General features: G+C 35.2%; 1 protein-coding gene across 2 annotated transcripts in view; it reads right to left on the bottom strand.

Moving 5' to 3' along the window:
- LOC132105636 (cadherin-like and PC-esterase domain-containing protein 1) overlaps positions 1 to 15,493 on the bottom strand; it is a 49,533-nt gene that overhangs the window by 5,561 nt on the left and 28,479 nt on the right. For both annotated transcript variants that reach the window (XM_059510912.1, XM_059510911.1), the window contains exons 15-16: positions 4,004 to 4,121; positions 2,942 to 3,078 (exon numbers count right to left, since the gene is read on the bottom strand). In XM_059510912.1, coding sequence (XP_059366895.1) covers positions 2,942 to 3,078; positions 4,004 to 4,121 — 255 coding nt within the window. The remainder of the gene's footprint in view (positions 1 to 2,941; positions 3,079 to 4,003; positions 4,122 to 15,493) is intronic.

Genomic DNA, 15,493 nt, shown 5'->3' with positions numbered 1-15,493 from the left:
GACATGCATGTTAGATGTTGTATAACTACAAAAGTTCTAGACTGGTTTCTTAAATCCAGATCTTGTCAAGTCCAGAAGTAGACTGCACTAAATGCACAATCCTCAATTTAAAAACAAAAAGAAGTCATTGTCTATGTTTTAGTACTCCTGGCAAATTGTTTTTAAAACATAAAAGCAATTTATTATTCATCTCACCATAAAGCGTCCACTTTTTACCAATAATTTTGAGGGCCACTGATTTTAGTCTTTATCTCATAAGTGTGTATCATTTTTAACATTTACTTTTAACGTGAACATTTTTGGATAAAGCTTAAAGTAGAAATTCTTCGGGTATATTTTTATGGTAACACTCTACAATAAAGTTTCATTAGTTAACAACATTAGTTAATACAGTTAACTAACTAAAAATTATAATGTTATGTTAGTTAATAAAGTTGTTATCATTTGTAATAAATTCATTGTTAGTTTGTGTTCAGGTCCAGTAAATAATATTAACAGATAACATTTTTGATTTTAATAATGTCTTGATAAATGTTGAAATTGACAGTAAGTTTAACGAATAGATTATTAAATACTCTATTTAATTTTTCATTACATCTATTTTTCAATGTTAGTTCAGTTCATTCAAACTTATGCAGTGAACTAATGTTCACACGTAGAACTTTATTGTAAAATTAAGCATTTTTATAAGGAATACTGCATATTTATAGTATTAGGCATAAATCTTACAAATGAAAAGATTATATAAATATTATATAAGGGATGTTGCATACCATATGTGTATAACATAAATATGTGTGTGTGTATATATACATGTATGATACTTAAGTCTTAAATGAGTGGCAGACTACTAACAACACAAACAAGAGGAAATGAAATAACACAATTTTGTCATTATAAAGGCAAAAGACACAATAGAACCTTTTGAGATCACAGTCGCCATGAAACACTTCAACACAAGTATAATAAGTTTGGATGTTCATCTGTGTGTGCGCTTTTGGCACTGAAGCTGGCAGGCATGCCAGTCTAAATCACAAGATCCCAAGGAGCAGGCATTGGCTGACATTGTGATCTGCAGACTTGCTCACAAGATTAAAGACACATATTTTCAACAAGAAGTCAGAAGTTGCACTCATTTCATTCCAAACCTACAGTTCTAAACCTACAGTTATCAACAGAGCAGTTTATACGTCTATACTGATTTTACGTATGTTAGTAAATGTGTTTTGTGTGACTTTTACAGGAAACAAGTTAGATTTAACTCCAAACAATACATAAGGCTCTCTGCAGATGACAGAAATGGATTTAACATGAAAAACTCATGCATATAGACCTTGACAATCTAAAGCTCTTTTATTTGAAACAATCTTTCCTGAAGAGGAAAGAGGAAATCTTTTCCCGTTGAATGGGCTCGCAGTCAGAGGGCTGTGGTTTGTCTATAGCTAGAGCTCAGGGCCCTTGTGTAATGTGGCCATTTGTTTGTGTCAGATCTGATCTTGTGAATCTTAAATCGAGACAGGGTGGAAAGAGTCATGCAGTGAGGATGAGTGCTGAGGGAGTGTCTGAAGCAGGAATGGACTGTAGGTTTGGCACACAGCGTTGAAAACCCCTGCTGGGCTTTAAGCAATGATTTAAAAACAACCTAAAACACAGGAGGTGTGCAGATCACATCAAGAAAAAAATTACAATAAAATAAAATCTAGCAACAAACACAGGGGAGTATTGGTTTGCTTCTTCAGAAAATCTTTCCTTCTTTTTCCTAAGGAATTTACACTATAAGTGCATATATAAAAGCAGCAGTGTAATTGAATCACGCGTTTGCTGTGAGCTCAGCTGCAGATGAAGCTCAAACACCTGCTGTTAATCTCTGATAAACAGCTGTTCACTGCCACTGGAACTTCAATGCTAATTGAGCTGCCTGCCTTTAATTTATTCCTCAGTACTGTATATACACATATGGCACAGCTGTCAGCTGCATACAGAGGAACTGACTAATTGTTCATCAAGTCCAGAAAAAGAAGCTTGTTTAAATAGTCGATTCAAACGGAGTACTAATAACAATTCATTAATATTTTTTACATTTAAACACAAATATATAGTAGCCTCAAAAAGTATTCACACTACCATTGAAATGTTTGGAGTCAATACGATTTTTTTATTATTATTATTATTCAGCAAGGATGCATTTAATTGATCAAAAATATCAATAAAGGCATGCATAATGTTACAAAAGATGCTTTAAACAACTTTACATTTCAAAACTTTCTACTCATCAAAAGATCCTGACAAACATTTATCACAGTCCTCAAAAATGTATTAAGCACCGGAACTTTTAACAACATTGATAATAAGAAGAACTGATTCTTGAGCACCAAATCAGCATAATCAAATGATTTCTGAAGGATCACACGACACTTAAGTCTGGAGTAATCACAGGAATTAGTTACTTTTTAAAATACATTAAAATAGATAAAAGATTGTAATAATATTTACAATTTTACTGTATTTTGGATTACATTAATGCAGCCTTTTTTTAATAGCTTTGATCTGCTAAGCATTATATAAAAGGTTTGTTATGGTTACTATGGCAAAATGTGTATTATGATATCCTTTTCGAAAGGCACTAATATGTACCATTTAGGTACAAATATGCACCTTTAAGGTACTATTATGAACCATTTAGGGATAAATAAGGTACAAAAATAAAACTTTCTGAAAGTGTACCATCTCAGTGACAGCTTTTATACCCTTTTTCTGACAATATAGGGTTAACACTGTAAAAATCAACATTTTTGAGTTTTCTCGACTTGTTTTCAGTTTATAACAAAAAGTAGAGAAAACTCAAAAATCTCCTGAAGCTGGTTGCCTGTAACTCTTGATTTTTACAGGTACCTCTGGTACTGACTTCATTTTTAATGTCTTTTTGGTTCCTGTTCCTCACCCTTCGGTCCATCATGCAGGTTTGCAACTGAGGTTGGTCCAGTAAAGGGTGATAACAGCTGTCGGGTTGCCAGGCGACCTCTCTCCAATCACAGGTCCTGTTGTCTGAACAGCTCAGGCATGGGACGACCCAACGACCTGACAGAGATGGAAAATATTCTGTTATACTGTCTTTATACTGCATTATACTAAATTTCCATGACAGAACCTACTCAACTTACAGTATTCACAGGTGATTCATAGTGAAGTGAATCTCTGTGAAGTTTTAAAGTCTTATACAGCCATATGTCAAAAGTTCAGCATAAAATGATGAATTAGCTGGGAAACTCCAGCTAGACATGATTACTTCATTGTGCCAATTTCAGACAGTCCCCTATTTGCGGCACATATACTTCATCTTTTCTCTCTTACACACAATGACACACACACACAATGTGAGTGACTCCACCTTAAACAGTTAATTCAAGTAGATCCCCACTGACTCTGATGTACTACCCTGCTGAGAACGGCCTTTTTACTTTTATAGCACTGACTGAACCGTCTTCTGAACCCTAACCTAGTGGTTTTAAATCTAAAAGGCCTAGCAGCTGAACACACACTCACCGAATTGAAACCTGCAGAGGAACAACTCACTCAGAATACCTGGATGAAGTTATTATATTCCTTATATATAACCTTATAATTGAGCAATGATTCAACTCAGGCAATGAATCAGCACATTACCACACTGTAAAAGGAGGCACATAAATTACCAAACTCTGAGTTCACAAGCAAACCTTTCCCATCCTCTAGTGGAGCGGCTAATAAACCGTGAAGCTCCTGCTAATATAACACATGATGAACTACTTTGCAACTGAAATATATGGTTTAAGGGCCAACATCGTCTTTCATACAGGAGGAAAAAAGTCGGAAAATGTATAATCTGTCCACAAAACAGACAACGACCAGTTTGACTTACGATCTTGGACATAAAAAACAGGATAGTTAATCTTACAGCAAGTTTCAGATTCAAATTTCAGATTCTTTACTACAAGCCCATGATCAAAACCTGGAATAAACCTACCAGGTTCATCTCCTGAGAGGCAAAGCCGAGGTGAGGTCTGGGCCTCTTCTGAAGATCTCATCCCTGTAATGGGCTCCAAACCGCAGGGCTGATCGGGTCTGACCACCAGGCCACAGTCCTGCTCAGATACAGTGAGAAAAGAACGAGAAACAGGTGAGCTTTGAGTCTGGAACGACATTCTGAGACAACAGTTAAAAATTTAAGCACTCAAGACAATAAAATTGCTTTTTGACAAGTAAAGATTGAGTCGTTTCAAAGTTTCCAAAGCTTTTTTCACCCCCTTTGCTTTCATGTGGCCGCGTACGCGAGGTTCCTCACAGACAAATTAAAGCAGGCACGCCGCCCGATGCCTGCCCCGTGGCCTTGCCCCTTGTTAGGGGTCAAGGGTCAGACAAACCCAACAGACTAAATGACAACATCGATCCTGCTCCGCTGACCCCCGAGGTCCCTCACGGGAGCCATCGGGTCTGGCTCCACTTCAGAAGACCGGCTCTTCGTTCGCACTTTCATTTGCCCCCTTCCTTAGCACTTTGCACAGGGGCTTCTCGAAGCCACGCAACATTCCCCAAGTTCCCGCCGCAGTTCTCGACAAAGTGCCACAAGACAACTTAACAGGGATTTTCTTGTTTCGTACCTGCACACAGTGTGTGCGTGCAAACACGAGCGGTCTTTTGATTCTGAGCAGGCCGGCATAAATCAACAGGTTAGTCCGAGTCCGGCGGAAACCACCTAGCACTTTCAGCATCAGAGTCTGTCCCTCCGGAAAGGAAAACACTTATAATTAATTCACAAGGCGGGCAAAGAAACATGAAAGAACAAAACCCCTTCATTTTATCTCTCTCATCTATCATTTTTCCATTCCCCAGAGAAGAAACTATGGAATAAAGAGATTCATCCAAGGTCAGGTACTCTCAGGATGGTTTAGCAGGGGATCCAGTGAATGAACTTGAGATCAGAGCGTGGCTTTCAGATGATACAGTAAATCCTTCTGCCTCTATATCACTAGAGAATAATGAATCAGCAACATCTGGTTAATGAGGGTTTCACAAAACCAGTAAGAATGAGTGGACATGAGAGACGGGGAATAGAACAGATGACAAAAACAAAACAGTTGCTGAGTATTTATTAATTTACGTAACTCATTTAACAGGTTCTGTGAAACATTTTGTACGTGATTGTATGTGTGTGTTTTTCGAGTGTGTGCGAACATGTAAGTTCTGAAAGCTTGCCGAGCCACTTGTGTTGGTTACAGGGATCAGAGACCAACAGCAACGGCAGTGTAATCTCCACTGATCAAAGTGAAAGAAAAGCCAGGATTACTGCCGTACATCAGACCGTGCTCTGAGCGGCCACCGTGGTCAAGTCTCTGCCTTAGAACCAGCTCTCACAAACCACGAGAACCCTCTGCTTAGCTTTTATCTTTAAAAGTTTGTTTCAAGAGAGAGTCCTTAAGCCCTCTGAGAGGAAGGACACATACTTAAGAGGTCTGTTTTAATGAGCCACCATTGGAGACAAAGCCCTCAGCTGTAGTGCAATGAAAGACATAAAAATTTACAAGCAGGAGATTAGCAGCTTTCTGACGGGATCAAACATGTAAAACTATTCCAGCGGGAACAAGTGGTCCTCTGTATGGGATGAAAGTTAAGCAAATGCTAGCTGAAATGAAACTTTGATGAAAAAAATGACAAAAGTTGAAATAAAGGTAACATTCTTATAATGCCTACTTTTGATATTTTTTATTTATTTCTAATTTTTTATTGCCATTTTTTTATTCCTTGCAACTGCAAGATTTCCTCTCACAATTCTGACCTTTTTCTTTAGAAGCGTGTGATATAAATGGCTAACTGTAAGAAAATATCAGAATTGGACTTTAGAATTCGCAATTGCGAGTTTTCATCTCAATTCTGACAGAAAAAGTCTAAATTGTAAGATTAAAAACTCGCAATTGCGAGAAAAAAGTCAGAATGCGAGTTTATTTCTCGCAACTTTTTTTATCACAATTGCAAGTATATATCTCACAATTCTGACTTTATATCTCACAATTGTGATCATGCAATTGAGAAAAAACGGTGGTATGCAAACTTCTCAAGTTTCTGTATAAATTACATTATGAAGAAATAATCTTTTGTTAACATTTATTTTTGTGAATCTTTGTAATAACGGCAAAATGACCGAGTCTATTTTTAAAAGCTCTCTTCCAAAATATCTTTTCCTCTTTTGCCCTGATAACAAGGTAACCATGACATTTTTTCAGATGGAAACTTGATTTGACAGATGTTTTATTACAGGTCAGTGTGAGACGTCAAAGTGTCCAGCCAACAAAGAAACTTGGTCGATAAGCTGATCTATTTTTTGCATGCTTTCCTCAACACTAATCAATGCCAAAAGGAAAGTGTAATTAAATCAGATGCATTGTAAGAAGTGCCATACAAATGTCCCATCTGGTCATTGAAATACAGCCTTTGTTATGAAAGTAGCTTTACCCAGAGTGTTTAATGTAATCCTGTGGATTGTGGATTGTAATCCTATAGAATCGTCATGCTGTCAGCCAATCCCTCACACTATAAAACAACCTAGACAAGCTATTGGCTTTCATTTCAATTAGGATGGAGAGAAACGGAAGCAGCATATGATGAAGGCATCAAAAAGCTTTATTTAAAGAATATAAAAGAGGTGTTCTGACTGGATCCTTTAATCAGTTAAGAGAAAAAGAAAGAGGTTTTATTTAGTGCAACTTCAAAAAAGTGGAATTCTGGCATTCACATTTAGCAAATGAAAGATCACAGACCACGAGGGAGAATATTCGGGATAAAGGAATAAGTAAAGAGATTTCAGGAAAATAAAATAAAACATCGCTGATGCTCAGGCCCTAGTTTAGCCATTTTTATGGATTAGATCAATTGAAAAAAAGTTCCTTAATTTAACACATTTCCAATGTTTACAGTGTAACAATTATTTTCTTGTGTCTCCTTGAAGAACTATGGACCAAATGACTGAATCATTCATCAGGAAGTGGAAGCAAGAAGCAATTTGATACATCTTCTTATAACTGTCTCAGGCTCTGCTCTGAAAATCATGTCCCCAAACATAATTATACAGATAAACATACACAAACACACACACATGGATGCAATCATAGGTAGCAGGTCCAAGCCAAACAGCTCATATAGCTTTTGGAAAACAGTATAGACATGCTCTTATAAGGTCAGGTTATCAGAAGAGGAACTTAACTCCACATCTGGACTTTGTCTTCATACAGTAGATCTCTATTAGGGCTGAATGCAGAGCTACCGCCAGCTATAAACGAAACAGGCACACACTTATGGAAGTGAGCAGATAAATCTGAGGCAATATAAAAAGACAGGAGGATCTCACACAAATCCACAGAAAAAAGCCTTTTCACTCAATTCACAAAAATATTAAATATCAGTAGTATAACACCATACTAGTCATACAGTTTAAGAAGTATGAAATTCATTATGTATAAAATTTTCTCTAAATGCACAAAAGTTAAGACATCTAAACTTTTAAACAAATTTAATTTTAGCATCATTCAGACACTAATATACTTTCGTTTTATTAATACTTTAAATCAGTTTTTATTATTATATTTTAAATTTCCATTCAAATTTGAGTTAAAGTTTTAATATTTTTTATTTCATATTTTATTTAATTTTGTGTATTCAATTTTATTTTTTACTTTATTTGTTTATTTTGTTTACTTCAAGTTACCAAAATGTTGTTGTTGCTTTGTTTTCTTTTTGTTTTTTTATTTTGTTTTAAATATTTATTTATTATAATTTAGTTTAAAAAAATTTTTATAATGAAATATAAAAAAATAAAATAATAAATATATTTTAAAATTATATATATATTATATTATATAGAAATGTTTGCAAAAAGCTATATTGCATTTCACAAACAGCTGCCCCGTAAACTTATAGTGTCCTAACGTCACTGCTAATAATATATAAGTCTGTATCTGATATGAGATCAGTGTATTCCACTAATACAAACCACATGAGTACACACACAATCACACAGAATATCTAATTACTGATATTTTCAACGGTCTTCTGAATAATTATTGGATATTCTGACTGTAAATGCTTTCCAGGCCAGGCTGAACTGTAGGGCAGGGGGTTCAAGGGTTCATTAGCAGTCAGTGTCAGCATCTGATCTGGGAGGGTCAGATCAAAGCTCAAGAGGTTTGAGGTTCACGTCTTTGAACTCTGACGTCGCTAGTTTGCTTTTTTACTGAAGTGGTGTTCGACAGCTGTGGTTCTGATAAATTTGAGTCATAATGGAAGATGACGGATGGAATCCGGTGTCGAGTCAAGCTCTGTTAAAGGATCTGAGCAATCAAAATGTGCATCCATTATCTACAGAAGATACAACACAAGGATGCAATGAGAAGACAGTCAAATTCTGTAAGTGTTTATTTCCTTTCTGTGTCAGTCATAACTGATGCCATGGCAAGTGTTGGAATTGCAGATGAAATTGAAAAAAAAAATCAATTTTTTTTTCTTTTATTGTTATTAATAATTATATCCTATTTAAAATAATATAAATAATATAAAAAAAATGAAACCTCAATGGGACTAAAATAAGAAACAAATACAATTTTTGTGATTAAAATATGTTTTATTATTAGTAGTAGAAGTAGTAGTAGTAGTAATAGTGTATGTTATTATACTAATAATAATACTAATAATGTAACGGTATACATTTATAGTTATATATTTGTATTAATTCTATTTATATAATTATAGTTATTTTTATCACCTCATTCAAAATAAAACAATTCGACCAGATTCAGTATTTGTTTTTTTTTTACTTTCTGTTATTATTATCTATATGCTATTTATAATAATCTAACTATAATAATAATACACACAAAAAACATGCTATATATATTGTGAAAAAATGACATTTTATAAAACATTTCACAAAAAATATTTAATTTTTTTATTTTTTATTAAGTACTTTAATGTCATCAGCTTAAGTAATTTGAATAATTAAATATGTCATGACATTATAATTGTCTCCATTACAACTGCCTCAGTCTGGCCTATTTATAATTTCGCTGTTTCTCTTCTCTCAACTGTTTCTCTCTGAGTTTTTCCTCTTTCTCAGGTGAACTGTGGCATCAGATAAGCATTTACTAATTACAGTGAGGAAATGAGCAGAAGTCAAAGCTGTCAGTCTCATCTTTTCAGAACACACAAACTAACTTCCTTCTGTAATATGACACAGCCCTGTACCACCTGCGACACACTCATGGCCCCTGTTCCCACACCACACACACATACACACACGGCACTAAATAAAGTCAAAAGCACACAGCTTTTCTGTCAAGAGATCTTTGGCGATGTTAGGAGTAGAGGCAGTTGGACACAGACGCAGAGGCGCAGCTGCTCTTACTTGACCGAACTGTCTCTCAGTAGGAGAGCTGAAGAACGAAAACAGGCCCGAGTTATTCAGGAACGCAAGTGTGAGATTTAATGGCGGGAAATTTCCAGTCATTGAAGACAAATTGGAATAAGGTCAAAAATGCTGCATCTTTACTTTGGCCAGAATAAATCACTGCCAACACAGATCTTTCTTTTACTGACTGGAGTAAAAAAAAAGGTCTGTAATACCTGGAAAGAGCTGTAAACTTTCTCATTCATCTCAATGACAGGCTTTCTAGGCAAGGATCTGCTCATGTTTTTTTATGTATTTAAATAAATACACAATATTTACCAATAAATAAATAACTTGTATGCACATATACACTTTGGTTTGGGGTCAGTAAGATTATTCTAAGTTTCTTGCCACACCAAGGCTACATTTATTTGATCAAAAATACAGTAAAAAAAATTGAAATATAATTACAATTTAAAATAACCATTTTCTATTAAAAATTAAATTAAATTTATGCATTTAGCAGACACTTTTATCCAAAGCGACTTACAGTGCATTCAGGCTAACATTTTTTACCTAACGTGCTCCCTGGGATTCGAACCCACATCCTTGTGCTGCTAACGCACTGCTCTACCACTTGAGCCACAAGAACATTTGAAGATATTTCAAAATGTCTTCAGTGTCACATGATACTTCAGAAATCATCTGAATATACTGATTTGGTGCACCATCATTTCTTATCATTAATGTTGAAAACATTGGTGCTGCTTAAAATGTTTGCGGAAACCGTGACACATTTTTTAGCATCATTTGATGAATAGAAAGTTCAAAAGAACAGCATTTATTTGAAATCTTTTGAAACATTACAAATGTTTTTACTGACACTGATGTGATTTTTTTTTAAATCATATAGACTCCAAAATTCTAGTTTTATATATATATATATTACTTAGGCCCACATTTTTTACCCATGAAAGAGAACACAAACTGACTTACGCATAGTAAAGCCTAATGACCGTGCTAACAGTGGACCGCCAGCGGTTTTGTTATTGTGAAATAATTGGGCAGCTGAACCACAAAAACACAAGGCAGAGCAGGAAGCAGTCAGCTTCTGAGTAAGACTGGCAAACAGCATTTAGCTGGATTTCTCTTTAACAAGGACTGATTAAGAACAGAACGGATACATTTACTCAATTCTCTGGTACAAGTGAGCTGATTAGGTACAAAGCAAAAAGTGGGCTGTGGCCAGACCGCAAAACCATTCAACGAAAACCAGCAGTCAGGTCCAAAATTTACCACATGGCTTTACATTTCTTAACACAGTATCCATGGGGAATGTGTCTCAGGCCATAAACCAGTATCCCCATCTTGCCTGGTACCAAACCTCTACTTAAAACCAACAGCGGTCCCAAAACACACTCAGACACTTTAAGGGACACTTCATCCAAAAATGAAAATTGTGTCATCATTTAAGCTGTTTCAGACCAGTATGAATTACTTTTCTTATGCTGAACTTAAAAGAAGATATTTTGAAGAAAGTGTAAGCAAACTCTTTATGGTCCCCACTGACCTCCATAGTATAGAAGTAAATGGGGACCAGTTATTGATTAGCAACCCACATTCTTCAAAATATCTTCTTTTAGGTTCAACAGAAAAACACTTCAACATGTGAATGTCATTGCATTAGATAATATAACATTAAAAGGCATCTGCAATGAAATGATGGTATAGCTGTTCTCAAAACTAACTTCACTTTTCAGAGCCACTTTTACTTTTAATTTACTGCTGTCAAATTGATTTTAGTGAATGTATGAAGTCAGTTCCCTTCAAGGTTACACAGGTGTGCAACAAAAATGAGGGTGAACGGGCAAAGCTTGCAATGCAAGTGTAAAAAAAAAAAAGTGTTGTCTCCTTTACTCAGCGATCAGATGCCAGATGTGAAATTACCAAACAGAGAGGAGGCTTGTTCTCTGATTTATTTCTGGCGTTAAAGTCCTCAAACAGTAGTAATAATACACAGTGGATAACTCAATCATTTGGAGAAGTGCGTGCTTGTGCATTCACTGTCCTGCAGCCCGCTCTGACCCGGACGCTGCTGTAAGAGGTTAATCCCTGATCTGACAGACTTCAAAAGCAGAGCTCCCGATCACGCGCGCATATGGACCGCTACATAATCTCTTCGATTCCACCCCGGAATCTGGTGGAGCAAAGAAAGGTCCCAAGCAGTGTGAGTGCTTGAGATGGGGAGAGTGAAAAAAACAAGAGATTTTAGTGTATGAGAGGGAAAGAGAAAGATGAAATGTGTGGGTGGGTGGGTGGGTTCAGGAGGTCTCATCTGTCTCTCTCCATATCTCCACCTCCATCAATCATCCCAATCAAAACCTTCTGTCATCATCTGATTGAAACTTGAGTCAAATCATGCAGAAAGAACACTGAAAGAATGAAGGATTAGCTAAATATAATAGCCCCCAACTAGTTTGGTGTTTTTGCAGTATTCTGCCAGAAAAAAATAAAATAAAATAAAATAAATAAATATATAAAAATAAAATACAATAAAATACAATACAATAGGATTAAAGGTAAACAGGATATTAAATGAAAAAAACATTCTTAAAATAAAAAAGTAAAATAAATAAAACAAATGAATATGAAATGATAAAAAGGTTAAAAGTATATCAAATAAAAATAAAATGTGACTTTTTGAAAAAATCTGGTCAAATATTAGCCCTTTGAAAACTTTAGCAATAGTTTTAGACAAAATAGTTCAAACAGTCATTGTTACAAGAACCACTGTTATCAATATAATTAATGTAATTCTTGGTTAATTTTACTGTAATTGGCAGATACCATAGCTAGCATGGTACATTTTTTGATAAGTGAGACATTATCTCTTGAATTTAGTCACATATGACCAACAGCTGTGTTTGTAACTCTTTGACAATAACAACAAAAACCTCGTTCCTTAATCAAATCTGCAGTAAAACAGCTGTATCTCATTAAGACTGTGTGAATGTGGCACACTATTCCAAATTGGCATTCCCCCTAGCAGGTGATAACTCTGTCCAGCACTAATAAGGCCAATGAATTCTGTCATTGTGGTAATTTGCTCTTTGTGGTGAGCTAGCCAGCTCCAAATGTACGTAAAAGACAATGGGTAGCAAGCCGATAGCTGTCTGATGAGCAAACATATGTAGTTTTCTCTACAAAATAGGATTGAGGCCGGTGGAGGATCCTCCAAACTGGTGCACTTCAAAGTGGGATTAAGAGCTCCTGACAATGTGAGGAAATGAGCATTTACTCTATATCGCCATACCCACTGGCAAGCTATGCAGAAAAACCATAGTTTCTTTGAGTACTGAAAAGAGGTGGAAGCATACCATAAGGAAGTAAACTGACGGTCAGAAAGAATCCTTGTCGGTCAAGTATAACAATAATACAAGTACAAGCACATTACGGAGGAACCTCGGAAATCGTCCATGTCTCATTAACTTTTCTCTGAGTTTCTTTACAGCTGGTATTAAGATCAGTTTCGGGTGATCCATTAATAAGTGGACAGTGCTAAATATAGGTTTAAAAGCGGTCCAAAATGCTTTGTGACCCAAACACTCAAACTACAGTTGAAGAAGCTGAAATAATGTTACCACACTGTATCAAACAAAAAGTTTAAAACAAAACAAAAACTGACAAAAAACAAAATCACCCCCCCACAAAAAAAACTACTGCTAAGTCACAGCTCTTAAGCTAAATCTGCAAGTTTCTGAACAATACAATACTACACACACACACACACACATATATATACATATATATACACACACAGTATATGTGTGTGTGGGTGTGTGTGTGTGTGTGTGTGTGTGTGTGTGTGTGTGGGTGTGTGTGTGTGTGTGTGTGTGTGTGTGTGTGTGTGTGTGTGTGTAAACCATAGTGCCTTTTTTATTACTGCATGATTTGCAAGAATTACACAAGGTTCAGATGTAGAGCAAGTTGAAAACAATAACAATATAATCAGACTAACCGCCACTCCACGACTCCACGGGTATATTTTAATATTCAATGGCATCATTAAAATAGTGCCATCATCATATTTGTTTTTGGTATGTTTGTTTTCACTACAAGATGAAAGCAGGAATTCACATAGGAAGACAGAGAAGGAACATGCGTGCATTTGCCCTCCGTGGGTGGGAGTAATAACTGTTTGCATACCTGCCATCCTGCCTGTGTCATCTTCAACTAATTAAAAATCAAATTGCCCCAACAATCAGGCAACATTCTGCATTAGCCTGACAATACAGTGGCCAGAGACACTCGAGAGGACTTCAAAGCCCAGCAGGGTGAATGGAGCTTGTGTTTGGTAGGGGGTGCTGGTGGTCCTCAACCCCCCGGCCCAGTTTACAGACATCCAGCTCTGACCATCATGGTACTCTCGCTGACCCAATGAGGTGGAGGGGGAAGAGAAAAGAGAAAAAAATGAAAAGAGAACAGATGACAGAACACTTGGTAGGGGAAAAGAGTCCAGGTGGTTTTTGGGAGTCAGTTAAATGGACTGAAGCAACATAATCACATACTGAAAATTCAGATCCCAGTATTTTTGTCCTTCAAGCCTGTATAGAGAGTCTTTCAATAGATAATACAATACATTTAAGTGTATTTTTGAATCAATGCATTTAGATTATTTTGTGTATATACAAAAAATATATATATTTTGTATATGTTTATTTTGTATGTTGCATAAAACATATAAGTTGTACATTTTAAATAAATAATTACACTGTTTACACTACGGTTAAAAACTTTTGTGTCAGTAAGATTTTTTAAATAGAAATTACTACTATCATTTAGCAACAATACATTAAATTGGTCATAAGTGTCAAATTAAGGCATATATATATATATATATATATATATATATATATATATATATATATATATATATATATATATATATATATACACACATATATATACCGGTGTGTGTGTGTATATATATATATATATATATATATATATATACCGGTGTGTGTATATATATATATATATGTATAATGTATAAATATGTATAAATATAAATATAAATGCATCACAGTTTCCACAAAAAAAAAATATTAAGTAGCACAATTGATGTGAATGTTAAATGTTTTTCACATTGATAATAATAAATGTTTCCTGAGTAGCAAATTAAATCAGCACATTAGAATGATTTCTGAATGATCCTGTGACACTGAAGACTGGAGTAATGCTGCTGAAAATTCGGTTTGCATCACAGGAATGAATTGCATTTTAAAATATAATAAAATAGAAAAAAAAAACAGTTATTATAATTTGTAATAATTTCACAACATACAGTACTTTTCAATTAAATAAATGCTGCCTTGTTAACATAAGAGAAGTCTTTCAACAACATTCAAACAATCTTACTGACTCCAAACTTTTGTACATTAATATTATAAAAATGTATTTATACATTTATATATTTTTTAAAGACAGAAAAAAACAATAACTGTACTTTGGTTTTAAAGTTACACTAAATTTAATTTACACATTATTAATTATCTGTCAAGAACACCTGATTTCAGCATCATACTGATGAGAGATTTGAGCTGCATGATTCAAAGCCAAATCATATAAATATGTTTAAAAAAGTACCGTAACTGGACATACTAACTCTGCAGCCCTATTGAAAACTTGAAAATTTCTACTTGTTTTTCCTCTTCGTCCTTACGTTGAGGCCAGACAAATCAGATAAAAAAATAAATAAAAAAATAAATAAAAAAATCATTAGATTGTCCAACTCATGCCAGTTTCCCTACAGAAAGAATCCCAACAGAATCTTAACAGACAACTACATCCTTTAGCACTTCATTGGCTTTATAAGCCACACAGCACTGAAAAGGTCACACTATTTTAAAAAGACCTCATCTGTATATTTACAGTGCCAGGGTGACACATAATACGTCCCTTCTCCTAATTACCAACTCCATAAAGCCAGAAGACTCCATACACACACCAAAGGGCCAAACACACTGTGGTGCACTTCTCAGCTGGAGAGAGCTTCAGGAACCAGGGGTCAGTTGACTAACGACA

This window comes from Carassius carassius, chromosome 26, assembly GCF_963082965.1.
Source record: "Carassius carassius chromosome 26, fCarCar2.1, whole genome shotgun sequence".
Classification (NCBI taxonomy): Eukaryota; Metazoa; Chordata; class Actinopteri; order Cypriniformes; family Cyprinidae; genus Carassius; species Carassius carassius.
Note: the sequence above shows the minus strand (reverse complement) of the source record. Positions and strands in the feature narration are given on the sequence as shown.